The following is a 15,566-nucleotide window of genomic DNA, read 5'->3' on the forward strand; positions in this document are numbered from 1 at the left end:
TTGGTGACAGGTTGCTGAATGGTTATACTTTTATTTATTTGCTTTATTTGTTTATACTCCCCAGTAAAAAATCCTTCTATTTTGCTTACGTTTGGTCGATTTCCGTCGGTTGAATCAGTCGATATTGACTCCGACAAACGGTCTAATAAGCATTTTGTACAGTGTGCCCTTTGTACGGAGACTCAGATTGTTCGACCGCAAGTGTTTGTGGAGTCCGTAGTAGGCCCGACTTCCGTTGATAATGCACCTTTGAATCTCACGGCACGTATTGTTCTAACTGTTGACAGTATTGCGGCGCTTATAATAAATCCTCCTGCTGCGGCGGTGGTAACGCGAGACAACTGCAAAATTAAAATTTAGGTTTTTTGGTTTGTGGTTCGACAAAATATCCGTTTTGTAACGTGTTTGTGGTGGAAAATAATTGATTTGGTAAATTTTTAAATACCTAAATACTATAATAAATCATGCAGTTATCTTCTGGTGGTTTGGTTCAGCTGTCAAGATAACCGCAATGTGAGGATTTTTCTTGCAATCTGCAATAAGTTGAGTCAAGGTATACGAACTCGTTCACTACCTTATACTCATCCCCGTCGATTACCAGGGTTCTGCCTAAAGGCCCGCGCAGAATTGTTACTTTACGGTTGCGTTTGCGTTAATCTGACAGTTCTTCCATACAATTTGACAGATTATCTGTCAGATCTACGCAAACGCTACCACAAAGTACTAATTCTGTGCGGGCCTTAAGCATGCACTGTCGTACTCGGTCCCGCCGCTAGCATATGAAGTATATTATGAAGTTTTAGACGTATTTATCTTCAACCAAATCTTCTCTGCTTCGCGTTTAGTCTGGTGTACTGATCTTCCGCTTCCTCAAATGTTTTGCTGACAGCATCCACGTCGTCGACAAAACAGATAAATTGACTGGATTAATTTAAAATCGTGCCCCGCATTTCTATCACTGCTCGTCTTATAACACCTTCAAGCGCAATGTTGGGAATCCACCAGAGATTCTCACACAGCACTCATCTAACGTAGCCATAATAAGTCTAATAATAATTCCGGGTAAGCGGAAAGCCGTTTCGTCCAGAATTTTCCATAGAGCTTTTCGGTTTACACTATCGTATGTGACTGAACATGTAATGGGTGGAGACTCTGGAGGATCTGCTATCGACCTTTTCGCGTGCGTAATGGCGGCTAGTGGGTACAACTTTCGGAGAACGTTAGCTTGCCTTTGGCAACTTTATTCACGTCGAGTTGATATTTCCAGCCTTAACTATTGTTATAGAACTTTCAAGCGTACGTGAGCGGATTTCCCCAAAAGCAAATAAACATCGACAAGTCTCAGGCCGTTTTCGTTCGTTTGCACATGTGCACTGAACCGTATACAATCACCGGTTTCCATTCCTCCTTAATAAAGGTAATTCTCCGTTTTGTTAAAATATATCCAGCTTTTTACGAGCCATAATGGCGGACGTGTTCGTAATATTTAAATGGCATTTTTGACATTTCCCTAATACATCGCACGTTTTCTTTCCGCGCGTTCACGATAAAACTAAAGGAATGTACGGAAAGAAAACGTGCGATGTACTAGGGAAATGTCAAAAATGCTATTCAAATATTACGAACACGTCCGCCATTATGGCTCGTAAAAAGCTGGATAGCGGATTTTGACTGTCTTGGCGCCTCTGTAATCTACAGTCTCTGTAGGTTCGCTCTGCTTGGATGCAATTTGGTTTGTTCTACAGTCTGCTACACAAAATTCATGTTTTAAAACTGTTGTTATTTGTCCGAATGAAACGATTATTTTATGGTCAACGGATTATCAGTTTTTGCATCCAATGGCGTAAATAATTCAATCGGCGCTCAGTTCGTTTTGGCAGAACCCCGACCAAATTATTAGATATTTTTACTCGAACATCGAGCAGATTTTGCTCGTTTATTCGAGTAGTTGACGCATCAATAGGTAAGTCATGTCTGGCATCTCTGCTTTAATAAAAGCTGTGAACGGGATCGAAAAAACATCAAAACAAAGCTTCAAGCACGAAAGGCGGAAAATTAGTTGGATTAAAACGATTAAAGTTCATTAACAATTTCTTTTCAACGGTAATGAATAAAGTGATCAAAATAGAAGTTTACGATGAAGATGTACCGGGCGGTGAAGGCAAGCCCGGTATTCACATAATTAACATTGAACCTGCGAAGATTTCTGACCCATTGGAATGGAAACAAAAAACCGCTGGACAGGAAAACGAACAGCAGCACGTTTCAACCGTTAACAAGATTGTTGTTTGCAACTTAGTTCAGAAACATGAAGTCGCGACTAGCGAAAAAGATTCGGAGGTAAACTTACAAGCAATTCGGAGCAAACGACGTCTTCGGCAGAAGCCGCGTGCAACAGTTAAGAAAAAAATCAATAATTATGAGAAAGCGGCATTAACGGATAGTTCAATAAGGCAATCGGCTGCTAATCAACTACCTGTTGAGGATAATGACCACGAGACGCGAAAGCCGAGTAAGCGCAAATGTAAAGTATGTGGCAAAGAAGTAGCAAATATGCAGGATCATCTTGTTGTTCATACCGGCGAGCAACCGTACAAGTGTGACAAATGCAACAAAAGATTTAATCTGAAAGGAAATTATCTCCGACATCGGCTTATTCACACCGATGTGTTCAAGACTGCTTTCCAGTGTGACATCTGTGAAAAGGGATTTAACAGTTCGACATCGCTAAGGTACCACTCAAGGATCCACACCGGCAATCTATTGAAGTGTACTATTTGCGACAAAGATTTCACCATTCCTGCCGAATTGAAGCGACACGTGGCGACTCATCTGGAGGGTATGATAGATTGCGATATTTGTGGAAGACAATACGCGGGTAAGATTGGCCTTAGAAAACATAGACGTCGGGCGCATGGTATCAAATCTGAAAAAGTGACCAACATCGAAAATAACGTCGCTGCTGACGAAAATGGCACTAAACAGAATATCAAACCATTGAAGAAACGGTCCGAACTAGTCAAAGAAAATCATTATTGCATTAAATGCAAAAAAGGATTTACTTTAAAGAAGGATTTCTTGCAACATTCCTGTGTAGTAAAACGGCTAAGCCACAGATGTGACGTTTGTAACGAGGTTTTCAGTTCGACGGCTGTTTTGCACCGGCATATGAAAAGTCATTCAGATGTTGCAACTAACCGTAATCAACTTTATACGTGTGGCAAGTGCGGTAAACCATTCACCGTCCTGGCCGAACTCAAACAGCACCAAATTAAGTCATGTAATGGCGAATCTGATGCGAGCAACACGACGGTACATTCTTCGGTATTTTGATTTACCTAGAACGGCTAATGCGTACTGATACTGATGTCAAATTTCTTCTTGCAAATGTTACCTGGCGATAGAGCAACGGTACAAAATGAAACCCGTGGTATACCACGCAAGGAACAAATATGTATAAATGACATTAAGATAGAAGTGTTTGATTTACTGGAAGTTAAAGAGGAACCACTAGATCAACTGTTATACTGAGCGACCATTATCGATTAAGGTAAAGTATAATCCTAGATGAATATCATTTTGTAATATAAAACATTTCGCTTTCCTATCGTTTCTACAATCACAACTGATCTCGTAATGTTAACGCTGATTTTATTCCGAAAAATCAAATCTAACCTGTTAGAACCAAATACTCTCTTTTCCTTTCTTTTTTGGCTTTCTTTCTCACTGTTTTACTTTCGTTTTTGCGGGAACCGTTGCCCAGTGAAGAAATAGGGATCAATTTGACGCTGTCTGAAGCTATACCCAAATTGGCGAATGACTGAAATCGAGGCGGAATACAGTTCTTTCGTTGTAAACTTTAGCCTTCCAGCTACGGATATCATAGCTCCAGTAGAAGCAAGCTTTCTTCGAGAAGAAGTTTTTGGGATCTGCCAGTACTCAGATAAATCCTGCCAGTACTCGTGACTTAAAATAGTATTACCTACCCCATATTAAACAATTTATATTGAGGGGTGCCTATAAATTTATTACAATTAGTAATATACCATCTGTTACATATATTTTTGCATATCAGTAGTCCTGAGAATACTATGTCAATTTGATTTATGCTGTAATCCTCTTCTTTTAGGTGTTGAATTATTGCGATGAATCAATATCAGCACAAGTGGGCTCTTCAAACTCTATTTTAAACACTAATTCAGGTGCTTCGGGTTCAACAACTGACGCTTCAATCTTCGGCAGATTGTTGAGTTCATTTTTTTGGCTTGTTTCTACTGTTGATGGTGATGTAGCAAATGTGGAGTCCGGTGGTAGGCTTCCCAGATTAGCTGTGTGATCGGAACCCGTGTCTCGATGCATTCGCACCGTGTGCTCCAGCAAGGAAAATCGACCAGCAAAGGTTTGATCGCAAAGCTCGCATTGAACTTGGCTCTCTTTGTGAAAAGAATAATGCCGCTGCCATGAGCGTAGTTTTACGAATTCTCTATAGCAAATATCGCACCTGTACACACCATCATCAGTATGCGTTTCGGGTTGCAAAGTGAGATCGTAAACTTGGTGAATATCTAAATGTTTGTTCTTACTACTGTTTGTAGCGAATTTCGTGCCGCATCGATCACATTTGAACAAATCACCCGTATGAATTCGCATGTGATGGTTAAGGTGTACTAGCCGGATGTAAGATTTGCCACAAACATTACACTTGTGGGGTCTTTGGTTAGTATAAAATACACCGTGGTTTTTTAAACTTTTGGTTTCTTTTCCAGTTACAGCACTCTCTGGATGACTCATTCGATGACACTCAAACTCTCTAAGCATGGTGAATTTTTCGTCGCAAAATTCACATTTCAGCAAGTGTTCGCTATGCAACAGCGAATGATTTTTGAGCGATAAATTACTTGTAAATGACTTCCCGCATGTTTCGCACTTGTAAGGAACTCCACCGGTGTGCGAGTAATAATGGACTTTCAGTTTCCATTTGCTCTCGAAAGCCATATCACATTTAGCGCATGGTAGTAGTGGACTGCTTGCCGGTCGTTTGATTTTTGTGTGCGCGTATGATTTATTATGAAGTTTCAAGTTCCATTTATTGGCAAACACTTTACAGCATTGATCACATTTAAAAGTCTTCTCCTGAGGTGCACTTTCGGGACCAGTGCATTGTCGAGAATGTTTCTGCAAACTTTCCATCAGAATAAATTCTTTGCCGCAGCAATCACATTTATGCTTTTCCCTCTGATGATCCATCAGATGCCGATTCAAATAGTTTAGAACGCTATATTTTTTGTCACAGAGGTGACATTTATGTATTTTGTCGCCATGCAAACGAAGGTGATATTTAAGCGTTGTTGGTCTTAAGAAAGCCTTTCCACAAATGTTACACTTGTGTGAACGTTTTCCGATGTGGATGACATAATGACCTCTTAGATTTGCCTTCGAATTAAATACCATACCGCGTTGATCACATTCGTTTGACCTTTTGTCAGGTTTTTTGCTACTCGAATCTCCTGCTGAGTCTGCGCTTATTCTAGCTTTGCAAGCGTGATTCTGCAGAGATTTGCTAACCCTGAAGATGACACCACAGTCATTACATGGAAACTTGCCTTCCTCGTGTGTGCCTTGATGCTGTTTTAGAACCCTTAAAAAGTTGAACTTTTTGTCACATTTCTCGCATTGAAATAGGCCTTCTCCTGTATGATAACGACTGTGGAGTTCTAGTGTCCTTGCTAGAGCAAAAGCTTTACCGCAGATACTGCATTCGTGGGGTCGCTCGTAATCGTGCTCAGAAAATTTGTGCAGTCTTAAGCTTTTTCGGTCGGTGAATATTTCATTGCATTGACGGCACTGCCATGTACGAGAATGAAGTTTACTAAAATGTATTTTCCGCATGTGTTGCGTTAATGCTTCTTCATCAGCATGTGAGGTACCGCAAAAAGAACAATTGCAAACAGTTGTCTTATTTTTATTGTGATTCGACGCTAATTGCCATTCTAATTCATCTTTAATGTCGATTTCTTTACTTCCAGTTTCACTGATATCCATTTTATTGGCACGGCTTTTCCGGTGGTAATCAAACGAGGAGTTTAATTCTTTTCAAACTGTTTTTTCTGTAATGAAACAAAACGCTGTTATACAACTAATGTGCCCTAATGAATTCGTTTCTACGGGTTTTTGTTACCAGGTTGCGGAACTACATTCACTTCAAATATTGGAAAGATTGGAAATTGAAAAAACAACAGTCTCAAGCTCATTTCTATCTTTTTTGTGTTGTTTACCCCGTCCATCTGTCATATTTTTTTTTTGTTTTTAGGTTTTGTTGGCTAAGACCATGGTTGGCTATGAATATATACTATTACTTCACATCGCATGGTTGGTCCATCTCGCCAAATCATCTGTCATATCTAGATAGAATTAACAAAAGGGCGAATGTCGCAAATGTAAACAAAACGGGTGAGAGTTAATTTTTGCTGGACCAGCATAGGAAAATCAACCCTCACTCGGTTTGTTTACGCTTGCGACATTCGCCCTTTTGTTAATTCTATCTTCATATTTTCCACCGCACAGCACGCTCAATTTTCTGAGTTATTATTGCATGCTACGCACAGAAAACAAGCCCCAAACTTACACTCAAATCAGCATTTTACCGCAGTTTTTAGCCGTTTACAAAGTGATCTGCGAAGCCTAGAAATTGGCTACCTTTAATGAAAGTCGTGCCTTTCGTTTCGATGCTTGATCGACGGATGGGATGGTAGAAATTTGATCCACACTGGCGTGAGCCCTCATAGCCCCCTAATAATGGTTGATCTTGGTGAAATAATAAGCCAGATTACTTCTGTATTACTATTCACCTGAGTGAGAATCAATTTTATTAGCTACTAGCTGGCCCGACAAACTTCGTATTGCCGCAAATTAACCTGTGTTGTACATAAATCATGAATCTCGGATGATCTTTGTCAAAATTTCGAGTTTTGCAAGTTGCTGAGGAGTTAAACTGCCCATAAACGCATAACAGTCCCATCTGACTTTTCACCACTTTTGAGATAAACCTGGGAATCATCTTTAAATTAACTATTCTTTCAATATTTCAAACAAAAAAGTTATGTTTGTTCCCAAAATGTTGAAAAAAATATCAAACTATGTCAGTCCCATATTACAAATAAACGCATAACAGTCACAGCAGTAAAAATATATCAATAAGCATCTGTTTTTTGGAAATGCCTTGACCGATTCAACCGCAACAACTACCAAACGGAAAATTTTATGGCCTAGAAGAACACTATTGAGGAGAATTTGGATCGAATGTACGGTTCCGAAGTTACAGTGGGAAGAATTTCCGGAGTATATGGAACTTGAACATAGAAGCACCTTGGATCACAACAAACCCATCATGTGACACCTATAAGTACACGGATTTGCAAATCTGGACTATTGGTAGTCGTATAAAGTATTCAAGCCGTCATTGGCCACATCTAGACATGTCCGTGAAGGTTCCGGATACCTCTAAGGGGATCAGTTTCTGAATTTAACTAAATACAACATGTGACATCTCTAAGTCGGTACTGGAAATTGCAAAACTAGTTCGAAATAGTTCATTTGTTGTCATATATAGTGTCCAAGATCACACTGGTCATACTCGGACACGTTCTGGGAGTGTTCCGGATACACAGGAAAGCGACCAGCTTCTGAGTCGAACAAACCCCATCATGCGACCCCATTATAAACTCAAGATAACGTATTACAAATAAAATGAGAAAAGACCAGAAAGGTATTTGAGTCAAAAAGGACATTTTGAACAATTGAATTGAACGAGCACGTGAATTATTAAAATAACAACGACACGTGGTCTTCGATACTGCCGAATCACCGGCAACGCAAGGATCAAGGCATGCTGTTACTGTTATGCGTTTATTCTTGCTTATTCAAGCACAAATAAACGCATATCAGTAACTTCGGCAGTTTTTCTAAGTTTTGGAACAAATTTTAAGTCACATGTGAACAAATTGCTTGTAAAAGTATTCTGTTATGTACATTCAAGTGATTTTATGACGATTTGGACGATTTGTTTTCAAAATCGATTCAATATTAATAAAAAAATTGTCGCGGTTTCAACAGCGTTTTTCCAAGTTGCACGTTTTTGCAGATGGGACTGTCTTCCATTTATGGGCAGTAAACCTGCCAACCAATTTTGGCAGTTACGTTACTATGAAAGCATCCCAGATAACCAATAAGCATCACCAATGCTATTCAAATGCAAGCCAAGAAGAGGTTATGATGGTGAGAGGTCTCTAACCATCATAAAATAAATTCAAGACCCCAAAATCCCCCACATGCTAAATTTGGTTCCATTTGCTTGATTAGTCCTCGAGTTATGAGGAAATTTGTATTTCATTTTTATGGGAGCCCCCCCCCCCTGCTAAACAGGGGAGGGGTTCTAATTCATCATAGAAAAAAATCTTTTCTCCGAAAATCCCCACAAATTTGGTTCCATTTGCTTGATTAGTTCTCGATTCTATAAGTAACATACTGGTCGTTTACCAGCGTTCTGTCACGTAACTGCAGCAGTCGAAAGCAGTCCTTATCGACGGTAGAGGTGGTCAAAACGGCTTTTTGTGTGAGCGGCACGGCTTAAAAAAAAGTGCCGAAGTCAGCAAAATTTCGCCGAGATTTGGAGAGCCGAGCGTTCGGTAAAATTTTTTATGATGCCAAACGTTAGTAAAGATCCGTAAACGTCGAATTGCAAAACTGAAATTTTTACCGAATGCTCAGCTGTCCAAATCTCGGCAAATTTTGCTGAGTTTTTTAAGTGTGTAATTCTCCGTTTTGTTTCAAAATTTAGCGGATTTTGAGTGTCTTGGCGCCTCTGTAATCTACAGTCTCTGTAAGCGAATCGAAAACCAACCATATAGGATCCTGGAATACAGCTCTACGGCTGCCCTGCAGCATAAAACAGCGTTGGTATTTGGTAAATACGGTAAATACGCCCTGGCTGAACAGAAAATGAAGTTAAGCGTAGCTGAAAAGGAAATATTTATAGGATTTCATAACTCTTTAAGATTCAGATTCCGAAATGGTCGACGATATCGAGAATGACTTCGTTATGGAGGACAGAAATTCAAGAGGTAATAATACTCTAAGTAATTCTGAACCTGGTTCACCTTGCTTGACTGATCAATTTTTTAATTTCCTTCGAGCATAACTTTTTAGAAACAGGAGAAAACGTTACTTTTGAGTCTACTGATGAAGTAGTTTTGGATTCCCACAAGAAGAACGTTGATTGGACGCCTCGGCTCAAACAACGTAAACACGGTGACACTAGTATTTTACGGATTTTAATAATCTCAGGGCATAAAAGACATCCTGTTTGTGATATGTGAGCGATAAAATTATTTATTAGGTCAACTGCAAGCAGTTGCTGGGACGATAAAGTTAAAGTTTGAATTACTCAAAATGAAGTTTTTGGGGCTTGGTTCGCTCTGGCAGATCCCCGGCCATTTAATAAATAAATATTGTCCGTTTCTTTGGTAACAAAATGCGCTGCACACTTTTTTGATGGCTTGAAATCGTCGCAGAAAGAATCTGCTTGGCTGTATGTAAGTTATAAGTATATATTATGCTTGTCTAGCACGTAAGCTATCGATTTGCTTGACAAAATAAACGATATTTGCCCTCGCGACGATTCCGGCGATGCTTTCGCCCGCGACGGTTATAATTCATCGCGTACGAAAGGGTGGGAAATTGATAATATTAAATTTTAATTAACACATTTTTAGGAGATGCGTGAAAACCTTATAAGGGGTTTGTACGATAATCTGCAAAAATATGAAAACAGTGATTTTTGCAAACTATACTCTGGACATATTTGCGGATAAGTACCAAACCATCAATGTCAGATTTTTCTTAAAAGGTCTGCAGCTTCCCGAAAATCGGACGTAGCAAAGTAAAATCGTCATATAGCTACTTTTTTGTTTGGAATTTAAACTGGTTTTTGTCTCGTTAAATGTTAAAACTGTTAAATGTTACAGGACAATTGCGGAGCTAGTGCTACGATCCTATTGACTGTTATACTTTTTCTTCCCAATTCAATCGAGATTTGAACATAATATGGCAACTGGCTTATTTGACCCAGCGTCCTACCTGGAGGCCAAATGATGACCGCTGTCTGAAAATGAATTTGCAAAATTCTGCACATAACCTGAGAGATCACCTAGAAACTAATAAAGCAATAATAATAGTGAATGATCATAAACTTGATGGCACACACTTGAAATAGCTACTTTATTTCTAAAAATAACTCAACCCGCCAGCGTTGGTAAAGTTTAAAATACGTCGCAGGCTTGATAAAAAGGGGTTGTGGAGTCTTCCTTTCGTCCAGTCTGGTGTGGTTCACAGCTTCATCACTACCGGCAATTGACAGGGCCTGGGAGAACGAGCGGGTTCGAATCCGGTTATAATTGGCTCCAATTATAGCTTGGTTCAATCCGCGGGTCCCCAAGCTTAGATAAAACACAACTTCTGCGGTACACAACTCCTAAAGCGTTGCTTTAATGGTTTCAACACCTGGTTCCATTCTATTGGATCTTATAAACACCTGTGTTTCATTACTCTTTTCTACCGTCCGCTACGTTAATTGTACAAAACTACCGTCATAAAAATGTATTTTAGTTTTCCACGATGGCTTCGGCACTCTTAATGTCATGCCTCTGTCGATGACGCTTCAAATCCGACACCCTTGACGATCCGTAAGCACACATGTCGCACTTGTACGGGCGATCTCCAGTGTGGATGCTTTCATGCCGAATTAGATGATCCTTGGATTTAAACTCCTTGCCACAGATTTCACAGCCGAACGGTCTTTCGCCGGTGTGGATGCGGACGTGTTGAACCAGGTTACTTTGGGTGCAGAAGCTTTTCGGGCAACGAGTGCACTGAAATGGGCGTTCACCCGTATGAGTGCGCATGTGATTTGCTAGGTGCTGCCGGATAGTGAAACTTTTCTCACATATTTCGCATTGATATTGCCTTTTGCCACTGTGAATGTGCTTGTGCTGTACCAAATTGCTATGCGAAAGAAAACATTTTCCACATATGTTACAAAGGTGCGGTCGTTCGGCTTCTTCCTTTGGTTGCTGAACGCCGTGAATTGCTACATGCTTGTTAAGAAGATATTTTTCCGAAAATGTTTTTCCACAAGTAGAACATTTATGCGATAATTCACCGATATGGCTAAGTTTATGTTCTCGTAGATCTTTAGCCTCGATAAATTGACTGTCGCATTTATCACAGCTGAAGATCCGTTCCCCTGTGTGAATTTCCATATGCCTTTTCAGACCGGCTATTGAGTAATATTCTTTATCGCATATCTCACATCGGTGCGACCGTTGGCCAGCATGGATTCGCATGTGGCTTTCGAAAGGACGCCTTTCTATGAATCCTTTTCCACAAATTTCGCACCTGTACGGACGTTCGTCGGTGTGAAGTATTTTGTGCCTTCGTAAGCCTTTCATATTGATGAACGCTTTGCCACAGATTTCACACGGGTACGGCCGTTCGCCGGTATGAAGGCGTTGGTGATCTTGCAGGGTTTTGTTTTCGGCGAATTCTCTGCCACACACATCACACCAGAAGGATTTTTTGTTTTTAAGCGGAATAGCTTTGTCCGGCAAGTCTTCAGGATTTCCGGTGAGATTAGGATGTTTAATACTGAAATATTTAAAAGCTCTGTTTAAAACTTGTTTTTTTTTCTGGTAACTTAAAATACAAACCCATCAGTTTGAGTGTCACAGGAGAAATCGGCAAGAAAATGTCCATGTGAAGCAAACTCGGGTATCACAGCTTGCAGAGGTTCCACTGAATCTGTATTACATTTTATTACATTGCAGGAGTCCTCAATATCGAGCTCATCCTTTACAATCGTGTTTGCCACTTGATCATTGCTAGTGCAAGTAGATTGCAACTGCATTTTATCGATTTTATCCATAGCACAAATTGCCTGCCTACATGATATTGTTGATTTAAAAAAATAAGTTATAGGATATATCATAATGGACATGACTTACCAATTGAATTCGGTCTAATCGCAAGGATATTTGCTAGTTGGTAGTTAATATAAAATAAGTTATTCCTTTACATACATTTTGCATCGCTTGATTCTTGGTTTACATACAGACTAGAGACTGTCAGATAGACTGTCAGACTGTCAGATATGCGAAGCTGCCATCAGGGCCAAACTCACCTAGCAGCACAAATTGTAAGGGGCTGAAAGCAAATGGAAATGATGAATAGGCTCAAGCCTATATGATTATAATATCCCAAATATTTTACTTCGACTAGAGTTTAGTACCAAGCTTAATATTACACTTCACTTTTAATAAGTAGTCACCATATACTAATGTCGCTGGATGGAGCAAAATTAATGGAAACAAAAGCGTGTAGAGAGTTCAACATATTGGGGTTCAACTGTTATAGAAACAGAGCGAAACGTCAAAGGCACCCTTATTATAGGGTTTTTAGAAACAGAAACGCCGCGTTCAGGTTGTCGTCAATTTGTTAATAAATAGCAAAACAACATTAAATTTCTTTAAATAAAGATAAGTTAATATAATATAGTTTTTCAAAAACATACTTCATTTACGTGAAAACTTTAAGTATATTATCCTCAAAATGGATAACACGTTGAAAGCCATTAAAAAAGAAGTGGACTTATATGACATGTCACTGAAAGTCAAAGAGGAATTTAACAGTGAAGATTTTAGGCCGAAAGAATCGCAAGACGATAGCGAGGCTGTGGTAGAAAATCCAGCTGCTGAAAATTCAAGTTTAATAGAAAACGTACCAGATAATATTGCCCCGCAATACCAACAAGCGGACGCGGCTATTGAAACCGAAAGCTTCATAGTTACATTTCCATCAGATACTGCCCAGGACGGGAGGTAACAAATCTGTTTATCACAAAAATCAAATATAATTGCTTAAGAATTTTTCAGCACGGAACTATTCGGTCCTGAAACTTTGAAAAATGCACCAAACATCACACTACCATTGGTAGAGGTGGAGGAACCAGATCTAAGTGCCAACCGACCGCACAAGTGCGATGTCTGCGGTAAAGGATTCAATAAGACCAACAATTTAACTCAACACAAACGGATTCACAGCGGTGAGCGGCCGCATATTTGCGAGTTCTGTGGTAAAGGATTTATCGAAAAAGTGCATCTAAAACGACACTACCGTTCGCATACCCATGAAAGGCGTCACGAATGTGATATTTGTCACAAAAAGTTTATCGAGGGCAGCCACCTGGCGCAGCACAAACGCCGACATAATGGGGATCGGCCACATCGTTGTTTCGTGTGCGGCAAGGGCTTCGTAGAAAATAGTCACCTCACGCAGCATCTGCGGGTCCACACGAATGAACGGCCGTACAAGTGTGAAATCTGTACGAAGGGATTTTTCACCAGCAGCCATCTAACGCAACACAAGCTGTTTCATTTTGGGGAACGATCCCATGAGTGCGACATTTGTGGCAAGGGTTTTTTGAAAAACAATGATCTTAACAAGCATAAGCTCAGTCACTCCGTTGAGAGACCGCATAAATGTGAGACTTGTGGTAAAGCTTTTACTCACAACAGCAATCTAAGGCAACACCAACGAATTCACACGGGAGTACGACCTCACAAATGTCAGGTTTGCGGCAGAGCATTCAGCCGAAATCATCATCTTATTTCACACGTGTTAACCCACAGAAATTCCGAAAGTATTGCTTGCGAAACTACCCTTCCAGTTGGCCTCCCGTCTAATTAGATAGTCGTCGTATGCCCTCGAATCTCGACTGGGGGAGACTGTTTGAGTAAATAGAATCGTTGCACTGTAGATCAGTAATTGTCCTGTAAACTAACAGTCAGTTGCGCAGTCTGTCGAACAAAAAAATCAGAAGGTCAAATTCCGGTACGGTACGTAGCGCCAGCATTATGCTTTGATTTTTGCCTTCTAAACTAAATGAAATATGTATAAAAGAATCACTGATTTTGCTGATCTAAAATTGGCAATAATGACTGACACACATCAAGCTTTTTTCCGCATAATTCTGCTGAAAGTCAGTGCTCGGAGTATAACCGCTATTGAAAGATATTTCTCGATATAATAAAGCATATACATATAGGTACTTCTTTAGAGAATACACAATTTATTTCTATACATAGAAGACAGCTTCATGCAGTTTGCCTTCTTTTGTCAAGTATGTAGCTCTCCGATGGTTTCCGTCTTTATCCCGGTGGTCAAGTTTGAATCGTTGCACACGAAAGGCGGCAACCGATTGTGGGCGTGCGTTCGCATGTGCTGCTTAAGATGAAAATTTCGGACGAAACTTTTTCCGCAAACTTCACACCGGTAAGGTCGTTCACCCGTGTGAATGCGCCTGTGTTGAACGACATGACTGGCGCTTGGGAATCCTTTGCTGCAAACTTCACACTGGAAAGCATACTGACCGGTGTGCGTTCGTTTGTGGCTTTCGAGATTACATCTTTGAATGTACGTCTTTCCGCAAATGTCACATCCGTAAGGCCTTTCACCACCGTGGATTAACTTGTGTCGCGCAAGCTGACTTTCTTTAATACACCCGATACCGCAGATTTCACACTGGTACGGTTTTTCTTCACCGTGCACAAACCTGTGCTGGTTGAGGCAACGTTGTGTGATGAAAGCTTTACCGCACGTTTCACAGATATGAGTCCGCTCACCGGAATGAATGCGTTTGTGAATGACTAAGTTACCGGTCGCCGTGAATCGCTTACCGCATACATCACACTCGTAAGGTCGTTCGTTCGCGTGAGCCAGAACGTGCCGCTTGAGGTTCTGCTTGGTAATGAATCCGCTGCCACAAACCTCACACACGAACGGTCGCTCTCCCGTGTGGCTCCGTTTATGTTGCAGGAGCATACAGTTTTTCAGGAATTCTCGTCCGCAAATATCACACCTTATGGGCTGCTTATGGCCAGTTAGCAGCTCTTGCTGTTCGTCTATCTCCTGAAGGTCCTGTTTTTCATTAATTTCCTTCATTTGTATGTTTGTTATCATACGATAAGGTATCGTAAATGCTTTTGCTGATTTACGAACAATACGGGATACAACAGAACACTTCTTGTTGTTCAGTTCACTATTATTCGTTCCAGTACTATGTACAAAAAATGAAAACAAAACACCTGTAAATTTTGCTATCAAATGTGAGAGTTCAATGTTGGCGTGAAATGTGGAGGAACCATTATTGACGATACGATTTGTCGTGAAACGCTCATACCCGATGCTTCATGCAGCAGTTTTAATTTTTCATTACGGCAAATCTTTACAACAGACCAATGAGATGGTAGAAAATAGGCTACATAGATATTTTTTATGCAAATAAAAATAGTTTGTTTAATGTATTAAAATTTGTGAAATTCAAAGGCGAAATTAGATACCTTGGTTAAATGTGCTTTGGGAAAACTTTTAAAAACAAAACAGGTATTTCGGTATTTTTCTAGTGAAAGAGTTTAAGTATTTCTGAAGAGTGCAAAAATATTAAATTAATCAATAAC

At 40.1% G+C, this 15,566-nt stretch overlaps 3 protein-coding genes across 3 annotated transcripts; 1 reads left to right on the top strand and 2 right to left on the bottom strand.

Annotated features, from left to right (window-relative positions):
• The first annotated feature begins 2,106 nt into the window (after window positions 1-2,106).
• Window positions 2,107-3,333, top strand: LOC128739471 (zinc finger protein 184-like). The gene has a single exon (XM_053834966.1). It carries the CDS (start codon window positions 2,107-2,109, stop codon window positions 3,331-3,333), a length of 1,227 nt encoding a protein of 408 aa, XP_053690941.1.
• Window positions 3,334-4,086: 753 nt separating this feature from the next.
• Window positions 4,087-5,976, bottom strand: LOC128743385 (zinc finger protein 62-like). The gene has a single exon (XM_053839948.1). It carries the CDS (start codon window positions 5,887-5,889, stop codon window positions 4,138-4,140), a length of 1,752 nt encoding a protein of 583 aa, XP_053695923.1. The 5' UTR covers window positions 5,890-5,976; the 3' UTR covers window positions 4,087-4,137.
• A 4,353-nt stretch (window positions 5,977-10,329) lies between these two features.
• On the bottom strand, window positions 10,330-15,135 carry LOC128739472 (zinc finger protein 62-like). The gene is made up of 3 exons (XM_053834967.1): window positions 14,240-15,135; window positions 11,763-11,993; window positions 10,330-11,700 (listed from the first exon to the last, which is right to left on the bottom strand). Exons 1-3 carry the CDS (start codon window positions 15,067-15,069, stop codon window positions 10,659-10,661), a joined length of 2,103 nt encoding a protein of 700 aa, XP_053690942.1. The 5' UTR covers window positions 15,070-15,135; the 3' UTR covers window positions 10,330-10,658.
• Window positions 15,136-15,566: the final 431 nt, after the last annotated feature.

Source organism: Sabethes cyaneus, chromosome 3, assembly GCF_943734655.1.
Source record: "Sabethes cyaneus chromosome 3, idSabCyanKW18_F2, whole genome shotgun sequence".
Taxonomy (NCBI): Eukaryota; Metazoa; Arthropoda; class Insecta; order Diptera; family Culicidae; genus Sabethes; species Sabethes cyaneus.